This window comes from Hoplias malabaricus, chromosome 1 (assembly GCF_029633855.1).
Source record: "Hoplias malabaricus isolate fHopMal1 chromosome 1, fHopMal1.hap1, whole genome shotgun sequence".
Lineage (NCBI taxonomy): Eukaryota > Metazoa > Chordata > Actinopteri > Characiformes > Erythrinidae > Hoplias > Hoplias malabaricus.
In genome coordinates, this window is record NC_089800.1 from 62,703,029 (window position 1) to 62,722,099 (window position 19,071).

The following is a 19,071-nucleotide window of genomic DNA, read 5'->3' on the forward strand; positions in this document are numbered from 1 at the left end:
AGGATTAAGAACTCAATACACTCATTTGACCAAAGCTTAAATGGGGAAACCACAAAAAAAGCCTAAGTTCAACCCATATCCACAGTATGCAGTGGAAACAAACCCCTGAACACCGCCTTCTGGCAGTAGTGATTTCTGTATTGCGGAAACTAATGCTGGTTCTTTCCTCTCCTCTCACTTGTTTTTTTTTTCCATTAAACAACTCACAAACAATATTGTAACATGCTTCTAGAAACAGGTAGGATGCATTTTCCACTGACAAAAGCAAAGTAGCCTGAGACCGGGCACCTTATATGAAATATGTGTGAAAGCTCTTGAATAAGCTTCTCATAAGTATATGGATTTGGTAATAACCCCAGGCAAATAAATGACAGAATCACCACACTTAAGGAACGTTCACCCAGCCTTCTTTTTTTTTTTTTTTTGGTGTTGTGTGTTTTTTTTTAACAGTGGCAAAAATGTTATAAATATGATACCCTTTTTAATAGCTGAACATGTTGCCTTAGTAAAGCATAGCTCAGATGAAGTTAGCTAATTAGCTTGCATTTTCAGGGCATAATCTTAACCCATGCCCATGATATACTATTCTATATCAGGCTGGTTCCAAAGTGAATAGTGGTTGGCAGGTCAGCTTTGAAGGATGTAGTGTTTTTTTGTTTGTTTGTTTGTTTGTTTTTTAAAATACCATCAGTTTTTGATCTGGGCCAAGTTTCCCAAAACATATTAGTGTTAAGACCATCTTAACAGGAAGATTGTTAACACACTACTTAACACACTTTGCTCTGAGGTAAGACGTGGTATCATCCCAAAATCCATACATTTTCTATTGATAGAATGAGAAAAGTGGGCAAAAATTCAATTGGTCATTTTAAAAATGAGATCTGTAACAAACACTTGACTATTGTTTGCACACATTTGTTCATTTAGCGTGTTTAATTTGTATTTTCAATTTTTCATGGCATGATCCTTTGATACCTTCCATGCTCTACCCATATGTTTTTCTTTTATATCTTTCCCAGTTTGTTTATACACGCACCAAATTTTAGACCCAGTTGACAGGACAGCCAACATCTTTTGCCACACTTCATCTTGAAGGAGTTTTATAATCTTTTACATTGTCTTAACTGACAGCTTTCTTGTTGGGTCGTGTTTTCTTTTAGTCAGCCAAGTCCAACAGCTCACTGAGGTCTGTGCGCCCTTCTTAATTGTAGAATAGTTCGCATTTTAGCAGGTATTTGTTTTAGAAATGCAAATTACAAGGTAATTCAATACTTCTGAATTCTGAGATATGTTCATTTGTTAAAAGCCTAGGTGAACATCCTTGAAATATTGGTGATTTCATAATTTTTGCAAAGGGTAGTATCAATAGCAAGTAGGGTCATGAAGCTTCTAGGCAAGAGAGCAAAGAAAAGATGAAAAACAAACAGGAGGTGTATAATGAGAAATCTGTGAGGTACTGTATGGTGACAGAAAAAAGAGGTTTACTGTGTGTTTTTTGCCTGAGAAAAAAAAAGAGAACATAGACCTAAAGAGGAAAAAGAAAGAATGAAGAATACCAAGAGGTGACCTGAGACCTTGAGCATGGAAATACAGGAAAAGAGTATGTGTTTTAAAGGAATTGCTTGGTGCCACTGATTAAAAGGAGAAAAAGCAGTTTTGGAACATTGAGGAGACAGTAGTACTGAAAAACCTTGAACCCGGTCTAAAAACTTTTTCGCCTTCTGTTCAACCTGTTCTGAAGAGATAAGAAGTTAGGCCTATCACCGCTTGCAGATGCCATAACATCAGTCTCTTCAAAACTGAAGAAGGGATGTTGGAGTTTATGGCGGATGCCTTTTTGTGGAGACTGAAGGATGGTGTTAAGGTGGATGAGGTATGGAGGGAGAAGTGGCGGTGGTCTGGCACACTGAGTGTTGAGGTAAAAGCTGGTGGTTCTGGTCCTGCTCCTTAGGCTCTCACCTAGATCTTGAGTTGGTCTAGGCATACATGGTCAGCTGGAGCCACTGGAAGAAAGTAATAATAATATATTGTTTATATATAGCATATCAGCCAACAGCTCAGCCACATACATCTGTGACATGCTTTGGTCAAATTCCTCAAGAATCAAACAACTTAGCAGAAATATCCCCCATCAAAACAGCACTGTCCAGTTTCAGGGCCTGTTTCTTTAAATCAGAATGAGCAATATAATTCCCTGACATTTTTTGAGCTGCTTCTAATGTAGAGTGTATTTTATAATTTCCAACGCTGTGATTGGAAATAATCAACTTCACTCTATATAAGAAGCAGCTCAAAATTTTTTTGTTTGATCCTTTTGGAATGTGACCAAGCATGTCACAGATGTTTCATTAAGACCCCAGTGAAAGGTGTATACTTGTGGAAACAATGAATATGTCCACTCTTAAGATTAATTATTCAGTGAGTAATGTAAAATTATGTAATTAATTTAAATGGTTAAGTGTGTAAATTAAATACCAAAAGTGTTTTACAAAGCCCATTTCCAGAAATGTGGGGACATTAAATAAAATGCAATTAGAGCAGTAATCTGTGACTTCTTAAGTCACTTGAACCTTTATATAACTGACAAAAGTACAAAGATAATATTTTCACTGAACAATGAGTTTTGTAACAATTACCATTTTGAGTAAATTTGGGACTGAAAATTCATGTCATTTACATATTTAATGCAAGATTGCAAAGAATTCAGGTCTTTTATCATCTACCTTCCATGATATTGTAAAAACATTCTAGAAATCCGTAGATATACCAGTCTATGTAGAGTAAGGCTGGACACCCGTGTTGAATGAGCATGAAATTTGAGAACTTTTATGGCACTGTCAAGCTACAGTGATTAAACACAACCACATTGGAAGCTTCAAAAAACTTTTGTCACTTAACAGTCCACCACTGCATCAAGCCTAAAGCCATATGCCAATTATTTGCAGATAGCCTAACAAGTTTTCTGGGCCCAAACTCATCTCGGATAGTCCAAAAGACAGAAGAAACATATGCTGTGGTTAAAGAATATGTTTCTGTTTGTTTAAATAATTAATTTGATGTTTTCTGTGCTAATGACCTTCCAGACTGTTAACAGTGATAGATCCAAAAATCATCATCTCTCATTTTATGAGATGTGCATCAATGTAGAAGCACAACACACCACATCAGTATTACTGCAGCACTGAGAATGATCCACCACACTAATCACACCTGCTCTGTGGTTGTCTTTTGGCTGTCCTGACGATTGAAGAGCAGGGTGAAATGGGGATAAGAAAGTATACAGAGAAACAGATGGACTACAGTTACACACGGTTTCTCTGTATACAATGAGTGTAGATACAAGGAAGGAGTTCTTAATCAAGTGATTGTTCAGTGTAAGAATTTTTATATTCACAAAATACAAAAGTAGTTCAGTAGAAACAATTTACTTGTGTCAATTAAATAAAGCTTGAAGAGAAATAAGAAAACAGATTTTTTTAAATTGGATTTTAGAACATGTCCCAACTTGTCTGGAAAATAGGATTTATTGAATGACCTCCACATTAAATAACTGTGCAATTCCTTACCTCCAGTACAGAGAGCCTGATAGTGCCATCTCCATCCTGATCAAAGGCCTGGAATGCTCCTGCAAAGAAACAAGTTTAGCTTCAGACAGTATGTGTTTGTGATTTACCCACTCTAAATATGTGGGAAATTTTATAAACTCAAATACATTAAAAAATTCAGTGTGCTAAAATATTTCTTTGCCAAAATATTTTTAAATGGATTAATTTCTTTTTATTAGCATTTATTGAGTACAGATGACACCAGTCATCACAAGTTATTAGCTATGGGTAGATTTGAGGAGAGATAAAAATTATTTATCTGATCTGGTGTTCCAACAGTTTAACCTGAAATAGCATAGCCTCACATTTTGTGAGCTCACTTTGTTGAGAGCTCTGTGTCTCTTCCTGAGGGGCAGTGAAAGAGTATGTTTAAGCATGATTCTCTCACAGGAAGTGCTGAAATGTTTAAAATGGCATGTTTTAAAGCTTATTTATTTCTAAAGATAAATATGATATACAGGTGCTGGTCATAAAATTAGAATATCATGAGAAAGTTGCTTTATTTCAGTAATTCCTTTTGAAAAGTGAAACTTGTTTATTATACTCATTCATTACACACAGATTGATATATTTCAAGTGTTTTTCATTTAATTTGATGATCATATCTGACAACTAATGAAAACCCCAAATTCAGTATCTCAGAAAATTAGAATATTGTGAAAAGGTTCAATATTGAAGACACCTGGTGCCACACTCTAATCAGCAAATTAACTTAAAACCTTTAAATGGTCTCTCAGTCTTGTTCTGTAGACCACATAATCACGGCGAAGACTGCTGACATGACAGTTGTCCAAAAGACAACCATTGACAGCTTACAAAAGCACGGCAAGACACAAAAAAGTAATTGCTAAAGAGGCTGGCTGTCAGAGATGTCTGTGTCCAAGCACATTAGAGAGGCGAAGGGAAGGAAAATATGTGGTAGAAAACATGTACAAACAATAGTAATAACCGCACCCTCGAGAGGATTGTGAAACAAAACCCATTCAACAATATGGGGGAGATTCTCAAAAGACTGGACTGCAGCTGGAGTCAGTGCTTCAAGAACAACCACGCACAGACATATGCAAGACATGGGTTTCAGCTGTCGCATTCTTTGTGTCGAGCCACTCTTGAACAAGAGACAGCGTCAGACGCATCTTGGGCTAAGGACTGGACTGCTGCTGAGGGGTCCAAAGTTTTGTTCTCTGATGACAGTAAATTGTGCACTTCCAGTGTAAAGTTTCCACAGTCAGTGATGGTTTGGGGTGCCATGTCATCTGCTGGTGTTGGTCCACTGTGTTTTCTGAGGTCCAAGGTCAATACAGCCGTCTACCAGGAAGTTTCAGAGCACTCCATGCTTCCTGCTGCTGACCAACTTTATGGAGATGCAGATATCATTTTCCAACAGGATTTGGCACCTGCACACAGTGCCAAAGCTACCAGTACCTGGTTTAAGGACCATGGTATCCCTGTTCTTAATTGGCCAGCAAACTCACCTCACCTTAACCCCACAGAAAATCTATGGGTTATTGTGAAGAGGAAGATGCAATACGCCAGACCCAACAATGCAGAAGAGCTGAAGGCCACTATCAGCAACCTGGGCTCGCATAACATGTTCATTCATTCATGTTCATACTTTTCAGTTGGCCAGCATTTCTAAAAATCCTTTTTTTTTGTATTGGTCTTAAGTAATATTCTAATTTTCTGAGATACCAGCACCTGTACATACTTTACTTTTCACTATAGGTGTTGGGATCTGAAAAAAAAACTTTAATTGTGACAAACAGGTAAATCTGAGTTGGCAAAACCACTTACTGAACATTCCTTCCAATCGCACAAGGCAGCTGATGAAGCTGTCAAAGTCAATGTTCATATTCTCATTGGCATAGCGCATGGTGATGATGTCGTACAGCTGGTTGTTGAGACGGAACCCTGAACGGCACACAACACACGTGACTGCACAATGACAGGTCCATTAGAGTGAATTCATGTTCACACCACATTTCAAAACCATTTCAAAATGAATGTACAGTTCCTGACTGAGTCACAAAGATTACATCTAAATAAAGCCAACACTAGCAACAATGTTATCTTAATATGTTTTAAAGTGGAAGATTTAATGTAATAGATGTAGAAATCTTGAACTTGCCCAATCAGAAGTAACCAAACAACAATATGCTGTGTACATGACACTAACAGCCACACTAACTGGAATTCTGTCAGTATCAGAATTCAGGCCTTCTTCCCTAAAACATGGGCCATGAGCTTTATTTTTGGGAATTATTTGCAGTCTAAATTTGCACTGTGCTAAGCATTGGTTCACCAAAACTGAGATTAGAGTGCCCTTAAATGAAATGTAGTTCTGAATAACTCTTACCTGCATCATTGACAGCATTTCTCATTTCATAGCTGCTGATGCAACCAGTCTGCTCAGCATCATAGTGCTTAAAAATTCCCTGCAAAGAAAACTAATCTGTAAATAGGTGCATGCGTGACTATGTATAAAAGAGGGTAAAATTAGTAGACTCAAACCTGCCACTGTTTGATCTTATTCCACAAGTGTCTAAACTCTTGCAGATTAAGTCTTCCAGTTCCATCCATCTACACAAACATGATCAAGGTGGAAATACATGTGAAAATACATATCATTGCTGTTGTAATTTCAAACTTTTAAAGTAGGCGAGGGTTAATACACTGATTCTTTTTTTTAATAGAAACCTGTGTTTTTGTGTTGCTCTCATCAGCACTCTTTGTCTGACCACAGGGACACTTCTATCTGGATATTTCTTGGTAGTGAACTATATTCAACCTCACAATGACACACCCTAAGGTTTTTAAAGACACATAAAACACTGCTTCACCAGATACAATTATACCAACACAACATATTTATATAACACCATTGTGGGGTCACTGCTGTGCAGAGAATTATATACTACCCTAACAATAACTGGCTAGGCATCGCACAATATTAAGTCATGGAGCATACAAAATCTGTATAATCTCCATAGACAAGAATAAACTGAAAGACATAATTTCACCATGACAAGCACTGACTAGGGAGATATACATTCCCAAACTATTGAACAATGAAGCAGTGAAATTGCATTCTCTGGAGTGGTGGTGCGTTATTCATTAACTTTGGAATGGGTTTGAGCATGGATTTTCATGAGATTATAAATTTAAAACATTGAACAGATAAATATAATACTGTGGTGTTCCTGTCCCTGTCCTGACAGTCTTTACAAATTGTAAATTAATTTGGAAGAACTGTTAAGCAGAGTGGCTGCAGTGGAAACTGGTAAACAAGTCCTGTTGTCGATTGTCTTAATAGATGGTGAGTGACAATGAAAATGTAGTATCTGATTGGCTTTGGATGAAAATGACTGACATATAACCCACTTACTGAACCCTCCCACATATATAAATGTGCATGCTGTTATCCTGTTCACAGTTTCAAAAGCCTACCACATTACTCAAATGAACATTTTGTCAAGGTCACTGTACAGGGGTACAGGCTGTAATCTAACACACACCAAAGTGTGAAAATGTCACAAGCCAAGGTGGGGTGCTGGGGGTGGGGGATGGAGGGTGCAGTTTAAAGTAGACACACTGAGGGAGGCACATGTCCAACAACTTTGAAAACCCCTGGGATAGAGTGGTGCGTGTGATCCAGAACTAAAATTCCACCAACAACACCTGACTTCACTAATGTTAAAGAAATGTTCCAACATCTAGTGTAAAGCCTTCACAGACAAGTAGAAGCTCATGCAGAAAAGTCAAATGTAATGTGTATGGTAGAGTGGGTATTTCTGAAAAAGTTTATATGTGCTTCAGGAACATAACTGTGACCAAGGATTAGCAATAGCGATTACACCCTGCCTTTTGTGGTTGTCCAAACAAAACCTTGTTTCTCTCTGTTTTTTTCCATTTACCATTTTGTTACATAATCTCATGCCCTTTACATTGTGTCAAAATGTAATAATGAATGCATTAACTGAAATGGCCCAAAATTGGATGGAACATTTTGTTTTCATTAAATTGCATTCAAAGTTAAGTCAATTTTGAAGATAATGGTTTTATGTAACATAGAAAATGTTCTTTAAAAGGATACATCCATGAGGGCGATCATACTGCGACAACTCTCCAAACTGAATCCCTCAGTGTTCATCTCTCTGTCTGTAAACAACACAGTATTGTTCAGTGCTCCACAAAACCTCTCACTTAGTAATTTGAGAAATATACTCACGCTCAGACACCACCCTGTTCAGGACATTCCGCAGCTCACTGGCAGAGATCTCCATTTCCTACAGGCCCAGAAGGAGGACAGGACACTTATTAGCGCTATGTTTTCAGTACATTTTGTAAAGTGAATGGTGCTTATTAAGTGTTCTACTGTTAAATACAGAAAAACTTAATTTACCAAAACAAGCTCTAAGGACTCAAATCTGGTGATTTTTGTTAATGACTTAGCTCTCACCCAGCACCATACTCACTGTCCCCCCAGTACTCACGTCCCCAGCTATCTGCTGAAAAATGGTGCGGAACTGCTGGTCCTCCTCACTCTCCTCCCCCGCTGAGGCTGGAGCCGGCTGATTTTGCATTTGAGGTTAAGCAAACAAAAAAAAAATAAATTAAAAAAATCAATCAATGTGGACAGGAGTGTTTTTGTTGCTCCTCATGATTTATGTGCATCTTTAGAGTGGAATACATGCATCCTTGAAAATGTTTTTTTAAGGTTTATTAGTAAAAGCAATAGTTTTATATACAACAATAAAAATAGTTTTGATTGCATGATTTGTTCTTTTTGTGGTTCCAGGGTCCTTCTCTCTGTTAAATGTTTGTGTAACACGCTTTCATATGGACACATCAATTATAGAAAAAAACCTGTTATTAATTGGTTTGCTTTTTAGAACATTTCCAAATTGTATGTGTAATGAACAAAAGCTCACTTAAAAAGTGTAAAAATATAAAAGTACTTTTGTTACTTCTGTAAAGTTACAGAGATACAGGATTTATTTCCATCAGTGATTGAATATTAGAAACAATACAAAACGTAGGAGATAGAAATACAAATCTTTCAAACATTCGGTGCATTCCAGAAGGGAACATTTTTAGAGTGTTCTTGTTTATTGCATAGAAATATAATTTTTTTGCCTGTCTGTGTTTAATTTAAGAAAATTTTCAGTTGCAGTACTCACCACTGGATGGTCTGCCTCGATCCTGTTCTCTATCTCCCTGAGTAGAAATTGACAAACACTGGTCACTAATAAACAAATAAACATGTCAATACAGTTGGACCTGATGGACATATCTACTCATGTTCACTAAAATACTGCTTAATATTTGTTTGTATTCTTGTCATCATTCAAAGCCAGGCCACCTTACCTGATCTCCTGGTAACCAAAGAGTTCAGCCACACTTCAATAACAGTTATAATGTGAATTCTATCTGTTGAGCCTGAAAATCCCTGACAGTACTGAAGTGGAGTAATTATAAATTGTAACTGTGTCCGTTCAAAAACTGCAGGAGCCTTATGTAAAATGTGAAGGTTTCATGAGGAATGGACCAGAAAAAAAGTTTTGAAATTACCTAGTAATGCCACTGAGTGTTAAAATATTTATTCCATCTCCTGAAAAGAGAAAAAGAAAGTTTGCAGGTAGCAGCAATCGCTGTACTTCCAGTCAATTTCTTTACACATCTTGCCACTGTCTGATTAAAAACATGTAGTAGCTCCCACAATAGTAACTTTACAGGAGAAGGAAAAAAAAACTTTTTTCACAAGTCAAAGGAAAAAGATTTTATTCTAAGTAATTTTGGAGCACGTCTATTGGTCAATGCATCATGAAATTTCCACACAATCTGAAAGACAGCTGCTGTGTTTAAATGATGTGTGTGTATATATATATATATATATATATATATATATATATATATATATATATATATATATACATACATATATACACACACATATATAAGTGTGTGTGTGTTTGTGAACAAAGTGAAAAATCCCTTCATATACTAAGCCAAATAATGATAATAAAATGCAGGGATTGATATGTCAGTGCTATGTTAATAATAAAGTCTAAATTTTGTAAATGTTTCTAAATAAATAAATAAATAAATACATTAATTTATTAAATATTGGTGATCAGTATTCATTACAATAGTCTTGGCAAATCTCCTTTTATGCCAGTTAGATTTGCCTTGCTAACAATCTATTCAGCTTGAATCTTTAAGAACTGATTAGCAGGAACTAATTCTGCTCAGCTGTAGTATGACCCCATCCTCATTGCGGTGAGGGATCATGGTCGCGTCTCTGTCCTCAGGGTCCAGCATCATTGGCGTTCAGCTCCACTCGAACTTCAGGGAGCTGATGTTTAATGGTGCATCACAGAGGCATTTAGAACGGGGGGAAAATGTGTTTACCGGAGTGTCCCAAAAAGTGCTGTTGCTTGTCCTAAAAAAGATTCCATTACAGCTTCGAACTGGGGTCGATTTCGTCCAGCTCTACAAATCAAATTGCCATTAAAATTGTTTGTCCTTCATGGGTTTGTCCCCAGCCCCCCTTCCCAGCCGTTCCACAGATCCAAACACCCACCCCTTTACATGAAACTGAATTAAAAACTTACTGCTGTTATTATGCCACATTTTAGGGATAAACAATATCAGAAACAAGACATAACCGTTTCATGACACCATTCATAAAGTTACATATGTTTAAGTATTTCAAGATGTATCAAAAAATTATCATTCAAATTTGTTGCTAGTAATTTATGAATGGCTTCATTAATCAGAATATAAAACTATTAAGCAGGTATTTATTTATAGTGTCAAACTTAAGGAATACTTAAGCATTATTAAATAAAACTCCCATATGGAAATATACCTCAAACAATATATTTTTTACATGGTTCCTTGTACAGAAACCCCATATCACCACTGTTGGAACAAAACCTAATTTCCAAATAAATAACTGTTCACAAGAAGAAGAAAAAAATGCTCCTAATTTTTTAAATTAAAAAAGTAAATTTAGGACCTTTCTATTGGTCCATTTTTCATAAAATTTAGACACACAGTATTTAGCAGCTGATATTTCCAAATTATGTCAAAAATGGCGATGATATTTACAAACCAAACAAATGGACTATAAGAACACTGGAGTTTCCCTTTAAGATTCTGCAGATTTTACTAGTGACTACAACTAAAATCACTTTTCCATGACCCCAAGCTCCCCACAAAGCCATTTTCCTCCCACTCACTCGGAAGTGTTCCTCTTTTCGGAGAAGACGCGAAGGATGAACTCTCCTTCCTGGTGGGGCTCATACGTGGAGGGGACAATGACGTACTCCCCGGGGCTCAGACGGAAACGCTGGGTCACCTCCCTCAGGTTAATGTAGGCCCTGCTCCGGGCCTTGGAGGAATTCAGCAGGAAGAAATCCTTCTGCATGTGTTGCTTGTTACCATGCATCTGATGGGAACACACAAGATGGTACAAGAACCAGTAATGGAGTCTGTTGCTATTGTGATATGACTGATATATGACAGCTACAGTAAGAAAAAAAAGAGCAAGTAAAGATGATCCAGGAAAACCTTTAGGGGAAGGTATAGGCATTAACAATAACACAGATGTACAAGGCACACTACTCATCCTCTATTGGAGAGAGATCACTTATCTCCATGACATTTCCATACCTCCTTTGGAACCTACGGATTAATAGAAAAAAAAAAAGTATTTCTTACATTTGACATATTTCAGTTTGCTGACATTTTCTATACTTCTAGTAATCACAATCCAATGCTAATAAATGTTATAGTCTTGAATGTATTAGTATTATCATAAAAAGGACTGTGATATAGACATTGTATAAATAGAATGCACCAAGATCAAAAGTACCTCATAGATGGAAAATCCAATAGTGAAGAGATTGGCTCCCAGCTTGCGTTCTTTCCTTCTGTTTTTTTGCATGAGAGCCACCACAAATGTGCAGGCCACTTCATTGTCCTCTGGGTCATCGTCCTCCTCCAAGAGACGCAGGCGATACTGTGGGTTTGTCCAGAAGGTGTCTAGAGCACAGATGTCACATAAGACAAGTTGTTAGAATTATTGTAATTACTGTTACAACTGTAAAAGTAAGAGACAATTCAACACAAATAAGCAAGGACAACATGACATGACCTGCCTACCTGGATAGTTCCTGCAGCCCCCAGCAGAACAGCCCCTCACCCAGCGTCCCTCATTCACAGACACAGTCCACTTGTGCAGCTTATCATCATCCAGAGCATCAGGGGTCAAGTTACAGATCTCAAGCTTGGTGTAGTTCTTTTTGAAGTCCTCAAAGGACATCCTAAACAACATGACTTAAAGATTAACAGTGAGTTGACAGCACTGCATTGAATCTCTCACTCTCTCACAAACACACACTCATATTTAACAATAAGCTATGTAAAAGGCACTATTAAGTCTTTCATATCAATGACAAAATGTGTCCTTATTTCTTAATAAAGAGGCATTATAAGCTAAATTGTGACATTGTAGAAAATATGTAAATATTGGAATCAAGTAAATTAGGGATGCTCTAATGTAGGAAATGTGGGGAGAATTCTATATCTGCAAAATGTTATGTTCATATCTGCTGATAGTGTTGTAGTCAAGACCACTGGAGCAGAGTCAGCACCAACACTGGGACAAATCGAGTGCTGAGTAAAGTGGGACACACTGAGGCTGAGTAAAGAATGAAACCAAGTTATATCAGTCATGGCCAAGAGAGGTTTAACACTTTTTCAGAACATAAAAATAAATAGTAGATAGTGAATATTTCTAAATATTTAATATATATTTTCAGCTCATTAGACATTTGAATTTATAATATATTTAGAAAAAAAATACTTTAAATCACATACAGAATATATGGAACAAACAAGTGTATAACATTTATTTTTACTTCCTTAAGGCCACTTTTAGCTCACTAAATAGCTGCAGCTACCTCTACTCCTCCTTTTTTTGTTTCTGTTGTTGAAATATGGCAAAATTGATACTGAGCTGAATGTCCTTATTTTAAAGTTCTGCATGAACATCCAATAATAAACAATAACAAAGGGTTAAATTCCAGATTTTGTGGACACTGTAGTATAAAAAATATGACTCGGCAAGCAGGTGAACAATTTAAGGTAAACTATTTGAAATAACACATTCATTGATTAGATAATGAATTAGAAAACTTTTTACCCTGGTTAACCAATTTTTAATAAATTTAAAATGTTTTAAAGTTATCATTATTTATTCATTCATTCATTCATTGTCTGAAACTGCTTATCCAGTTCAGGATCGCGGTGGGTCCAGAGCCTACCCGGAATCACTGGGCGCAAGGCAGAATACACCCTGGAGGGGGCACTAGCCCTTCACAGGGTGACACACACACACACACACTATGAACTCCTTTGAGTCACCAATCCACCTACCAATATGTTTTTTTTGTACAGAGGTTCTGCACTCAGCTGGTCTTATTCCCAAACAAAATTCAGACCCTTAATTTATGGGCTTGAGACCTACAACACTATCTACCGATTATGATGCTGAAATAACAGTTATACTGTTATAACACAGTACAGTAGTCTTTTTTTTGCTAGCATTGCCTAAACTTTTTGATCTATCACCATGTCATCTTTAAGAAGTATTAGTCAAAGACTTTATATCTGGCCTAAAGCTAGTATTTTTCTGCTGATTCTCAAAGTATGATTCTTAAAATGTGTTCCCTGTAGTACTGCTTTTTCAATTGACATCACGATCCTATATAAATGTACTCACCAGAACTCTCCATCCTCTGCATTCTGATGCTGCAGCTTGTCTTTCTCTGCCTTAGAGATGGTAGCCCACTCCTTTGAACTGCAACCATACAGAAATATTTTGAACACACACCCAGTGTTTAGTGGGAGTACACTAAAGAGACTTACTCCATTCAGAACACATGAACATATTTAATTTAGTCTTTAACAATACATACTTATCACTCCATGGTCCATTCCACTCCACTTGGCCCCAAGGATTACGGAGACGCACCAAGCGCACTTTACCTTCCTTTTGCGAATTCTGTTTACACTGCAACCCACATAAAGGAATCATTATAATCCACACATATTATTATAATCATGAATCTTCTTGGTTTACAAATTAATTAAATACTACTCCTCTATTTGCATTAGAATTGATCTATGAAATGACTCTCCAAACCTTGTTTCCAGAAAGTTGGCATATTGTGTAAAATGTGATTAAAAACCAGAATCAATGAGGAGTCTGTTCATACAACCAGGATGGGCGGGGCCCTGGACAAACCCAAAATTTGGTGCTGTGCCACTGTAAATAACTATAGACTTCCCTGGAAAAGAAGTGGCTTGGGCATAGCATATATCCCTCTAAATTCCAAAAATATGTCCATATCAGTGGTATCTTCACACATATGCAATTCCCTTGTGTTGTGGGCACTGATTCAACCCCATACCATGACAGATATTGGCATTTGCAATTTTCTTTTTGGCACTCATCGCCCATTTCCCCAAAAACAAGCTGAAACATGGACCCATCTGTCCACAGCATGTTTCCACTGTCGTTGGACCATCTAAGATTATCCCATGCCTAGAGAGCTCAGTAGAACTTCTGCATAGAGTTGATTTAGAATTGGCTTTCTCTTGCATAACCGAGTCTCAGGTTGCATTTCTAGATTCAGCTGCAGGCTGTGTGAAGTGACAACAACAAAAGCATTCCCGAGCAGATGTAACCATATTTACCAGAGTAGCACGAGTTCTGAACTTATCTTAAATCAGCTGAAATTTATCTGAATTTTCTGAATCTTTTCACAATACTATGTACTGTAGACAGTGAAATACAGTAGATGGTCAACTGAAAATGTTTCTTTTAAATTGTTTGTCTTCCAAAGTTTGGCAAAAAGTAAGGCAAAGTCCCATCTTTTTGCATGTAATGCAGGCATCACAGTCTGAATTTTTAAAAAATGTATGAAATACAATCATGTTGGCATGATGAACCTTTGTCAATTAAAAGTTAAAGAAAATGAACAAATCACAGATTTTTGTTTTTAATACATTTGTAAAAAAATATCTTGGAAATAGTGTTTTAAAATATTGTTGTTATTATTATTACTATTATTATTATAAAGAAGTAGAAAAACCTCTACAGTACTGACTAAAGTAATATTCAAAATTCATAAATTGACATATACAAGCACAGAAAAGCATCAGTAACCATGGAAAAAAATGCTAATTTATACACTGTACTTACCTCCTCCACAGCAGTCACAGAGTAGGCATGACCCTTCACCAGGCCAGTGGCAGTGCGAGTCTCAAAGCGGGCCGGAACCAAAGACTGTGAGAAAAAAAAAAAAACTGTTTAGCTCTGTGTCTGTAGATTTTTACAGAGGCATAAAAACATGATATATTCTATGTAATTTACATCAATTGAACAGCCCATAAGGGAGCCTCTCTCCAAGGCCTTCTTCATGATCTTGTAAAGTTCCTTGGGTGCTTCTTTCATCTCATAGAACTCTGTCACTCCTCCAGTGAAGTCTTCCATGGCCTCAGTAGTGTTTCCACCTTTCAGAGCCTCATAGGAACCATGAAGCCTGAGTGGAACAGCAAACAGTAAGAGATCATATTGGGTTAACAAGATTTGAGAACAAATCACACTCTGCCATGATAAATGATACATTAAAGACATATGATGTGTAAAGGTTTGTAGAAATACTGTTGCAGGTGCACCAATTTTGGCACTGATGATGTTTTGTTAACCTTTAGAGGCTTTGTATGCAGCCCAGAATACAGTTCTTTTCAATTTCTTCTACTTCCTTTAATATCAGCAGAAACCATAAAACGTTAGGCCATACATTCTAGATATTTCAGATTAATATACTATTATTTAAACTGAGTAAAGGCGAACAACAAGATACTAAAGCCGAAAAGGAATCTTACTTGGCATAGGCCTTCTCCAGGAGAGCACTCCAAAATTCATTCCTCTCAGCAGACTTGGTGAACACCAGCTGGTTGTTGAAGGTAGGAATCCGATCATCAATGACAACATCCACCCAGTCTCCATAACGCCAGAACTGAACAAACATAAAAGGTGATTTTTATAATCCTGCCTTATAAGCATTTATTGGATGTTTACAGAAAATGTTTGAACATATCTGCTGCTCTTTATACTGTATGAATGTTTCACAACAGAGACCAACAGAACTGCTCTAAAATGGTGAGGAATAAAATAATTTTATATATATTTATGTAAGAGCATTTTTGTTTTATTTTGCTCTCTCCTGTCACCAACCTGGAAGTGGAAGACTCCAGCATAATTGTCAGAAAAGCTCTGATCCTGTGGAACAACACGATACAGGAGCTTCTCGTTCAGAGTCAGACAGGCGATAGCTGCTAGCAGCCAGCAATCTCCTAAAGAGCACAGAATACAGCTATTGTGTGTTATTATATCAAGGCTGTTCAGCAAGCTTTAAAAATCTAGACACATAATATATCCGTCACATTAGCTCTGGAAAGCATATTAAATTGACCTATACCCAAACTATAATTATTAAATAGTAATCTTTTTGGCATTTAATAAATAATTCAATATTTCTATGCAAACAAAAAGATGAACTTTGCTTTTCAAACATGTAATTATTAAAATATAACTAATGAAAATCATTTATTGCTACTTATACTGTAACAAAAATATAATATATTGTTTTGTCTTGATGGAAACAGAATCACCCAATGGTGGGATCACCCATTTAATGTATACTTTGGTGGGACAATATCTCAGTTCAGAACTAAATACTGGTCTGCAGAAATTTCTGATTGGGATTTTAAAATTTTATACTGACATACATTATGAAATTTGAGTTACACATAGATGTAGTTCATGTATGTAACCATGGTAAACCTCCCACCATATCACCTATAACTATGTCTTGAATGGATTTTCTACAATGTTCCCTCTAAATATTTTTGAATGCTTCTTAAAAAAAAAGTAAGGTTATATTATAACACAAAGTAAATGCTCCACATAAACAACCCACAAATCTAATTTAAACTGTAAATATTTGCTTGCTTTTGACACAATATTTGAACCAAAATCAGGGGCCCACAGTGCTGAGCTCAGCACTTTTGGATTGTCCAAGGGAACGTGCCAGGGTTTTATCAGCGCTGCCCAATGTACAAGCTACCTTTGTGTCCTTGGTCTCTTTTTATTGCCAGTGGAGAAAACACAACAATAGGAAGTGCTGCCAGTTGGATTCCCTTCCACTAGAGTAGTCACAATATAGAGGGGCCCCTACAGGGCTGTGGACCTTTAAAAAATGGCCATAAATTTGTACCAGGGCCCGGACAGGGTATTAGTCCCCTAGCCCATCACCAAGAGTACTATAGACAACTTTCTAATTCCACTGTCTTACCTAGGTCTCCCTGGCAGATGTCTGTTCTGCTGGCTCCTCCAACAATGAACTGGGGATTATCACAAATATCCTGCAACACACAGACATATGAATGTGATCAGCACTGATATCTAATGTAGAACATATCACATAAATCCACCAGCTGGTTTTCTATGTATGAAAAAGATAGCATGAGGACATAAAATCTATAGGATGCCTACTTTGTAGCTGGTATTATGGTGATAATACCTTCCTTCTTACTTCTCTATCCCTATTAATCTTATTCAGAAACTTTCAATGCACCATGTCAATTTTGAATGCCAATACAAATTGCTTGTAAGGATGTGTAGCCTTATTAACTTGTAACATGGTGTAACATATAGAACATTGTGGGGCATTACAGGAAAGAAATGTACAGCTCTATAAAAAGAGAAAATAAAGCATATCTAATTAAAGGTTTGATTTTCTAATATTTTTTAAAAGTCATATATAAATGTTCTGAATTATGAAATATATTCACAGAAACATTTAGCATATTACATGTTTTTATAATTTATATTTCCAGTTTCTACATACCTCCTAAAATATTTTGCCCTTCAACTCACTGCTACTCAATCAGGTGGATGAACTAGTGTAAAAAGTTACAGTCTGATCATAATTTTCTCAAGCATTTTTATCTTATTCTCAAGAAACACTGAGTGCTCCCTTCTGTTTTTAATCTTCAGCTAATACAATTTTCCCTTATTTTTAAATCTCCAATTTATGTGGAATTCCCTTTCTTGTTTTTTAACATCCAACTTTGCTCTTTGTTTCTTCTCCCAGTGCTGTCCCCTACATCCTGCCTACCTTGGGTCTTTTCCAGACAATGTTCTTGACTTTGTTGGACTTGTGGCCCAGCTCCTTGTAGCCAAGGGACTCCACGGTGGCTGGAAAGGTTTCATCCTCAAACAGGCTCTTTTTCTGGATGTACTCCTGTTTCAGGACACTAAAGTCCTGGCCACTGAATCGGAGAGGCTTGTTCACAGACCCCTCTCCATCCCTCCTCTCCCTCTCCCGGATCAGCCGGTCACAGAAAAAGCCAGACGGTGTGTAGGGCATCTCGGCTCAACGGAACAGTGGGATCGTTTTGTTGTTGTTGAAAAAAACTGGCTTTTGCCACCACCACTTAAGACTTAGAAGCCTAATAACCCTGGCATAAATCCAAACGGCTGACCTCTGATTGGCTGTCCCACTAAGTGACGCAGCCTACACCTGGGCATAGAGTGGATGCCAGGGTTGTGGGGAAAAAGACATTCATGCAACATGTGTGACTATGCGCATTTTACCATGCGCGCACACATGCGCAAACACACAAACATACACACATAGCTACAGTCTCTTCTTTGGCTCATTCCCATTGGCTGGAGAACAATGAGCGGTGTGCCCTCATGCCATCATTGTTGTGATACAAAGGGGAGCAGACCTGCAAAGAGTGGCCAGTGGGATGGCCTGCCTCAGCAGAAGGCATTCAAGCCCTCTAAACCTGTTCTCAATGGAGCTCAGCATTGAGCAGTCTCAGCATTACCACAACAAGCAATGCACACCAAACTGCGACCCGTCCACCACAGCTTGGACCAGGTCGCTTCTACCAGACTCATTCCAAGACTCATACAAGAGGGTGCAACTACAGATTAAGATCAGATTTTCTCATTATTTAGTGAAATGACTATTTTTCAAAGCTAACTCCAAGGTAGAACCATTTTTATGTGAGTGTGTGTCAGGGTCAAAAACCTTCTAATTTAAGGGTTTTCCAATTCCCCATTCAAATCAAGTTCACTGAATATGCAATAATGTCAATATGCTAGCATATTAGATATATTCTTATTTTTGAATCCTCAAACTTGTGGCTATACAATTATCAATTAAATAATCCTCTCTATATATATTGCTATAAAAAATAATTAAACAGCTAGTAAAATGTCATTGACTGAGAAATTGCTACAACTATAGATGATTTGATAGTAATAACCAAAGAGATTTACATAATGGAAAAGATCACATTTTCAGTAAATATA

The 19,071-nt window shown here is 37.1% G+C and overlaps 1 protein-coding gene across 3 annotated transcripts; it reads right to left on the reverse strand.

Annotated features, from left to right (window-relative positions):
• Positions 1–16: 16 nt before the first annotated feature.
• Positions 17–18,115, reverse strand: capn3a (calpain 3a, (p94)). 3 transcript variants are annotated; one of them, XM_066670055.1, is made up of 21 exons: positions 17,864–18,115; positions 17,039–17,108; positions 15,919–16,037; positions 15,567–15,700; positions 15,052–15,220; positions 14,881–14,964; positions 13,592–13,677; positions 13,396–13,473; positions 11,775–11,935; positions 11,485–11,654; positions 11,283–11,294; positions 10,850–11,058; positions 8,786–8,822; positions 8,099–8,176; positions 7,834–7,891; positions 7,699–7,763; positions 6,117–6,185; positions 5,962–6,040; positions 5,400–5,516; positions 3,567–3,625; positions 17–2,003 (listed from the first exon to the last, which is right to left on the reverse strand). In XM_066670055.1, the coding sequence occupies exons 1-21, from the start codon at positions 18,113–18,115 to the stop codon at positions 1,977–1,979; spliced, it is 2,133 nt and encodes a 710-aa protein (XP_066526152.1). In that variant the 3' UTR covers positions 17–1,976. The 3 variants fall into 3 exon arrangements, with proteins under 3 accessions (XP_066526152.1, XP_066526145.1, XP_066526137.1); XM_066670048.1 differs by having other exon boundaries at positions 13,592–13,686; XM_066670040.1 differs by having other exon boundaries at positions 8,072–8,176; positions 13,592–13,686.
• Between the last annotated feature and the right edge of the window lie 956 nt (positions 18,116–19,071).

Bases quoted from the DNA above. Each gene is read 5' to 3' on its own strand.
- capn3a (XM_066670040.1), bottom strand. From the start codon at position 18,115: ATGCCCTACACACCGTCTGGCTTTTTCTGTGACCGGCTGATCCGGGAG. The intron at 13,687-14,880 runs GTAAGTACAGTG...TGTGGGTTGCAG, and splicing joins CTGTGACTGCTGTGGAGGAG to TGTAAACAGAATTCGCAAAA. The intron at 11,936-13,395 runs GTGAGTACATTT...CATGTTGTTTAG, and splicing joins GCAGAGGATGGAGAGTTCTG to GATGTCCTTTGAGGACTTCA.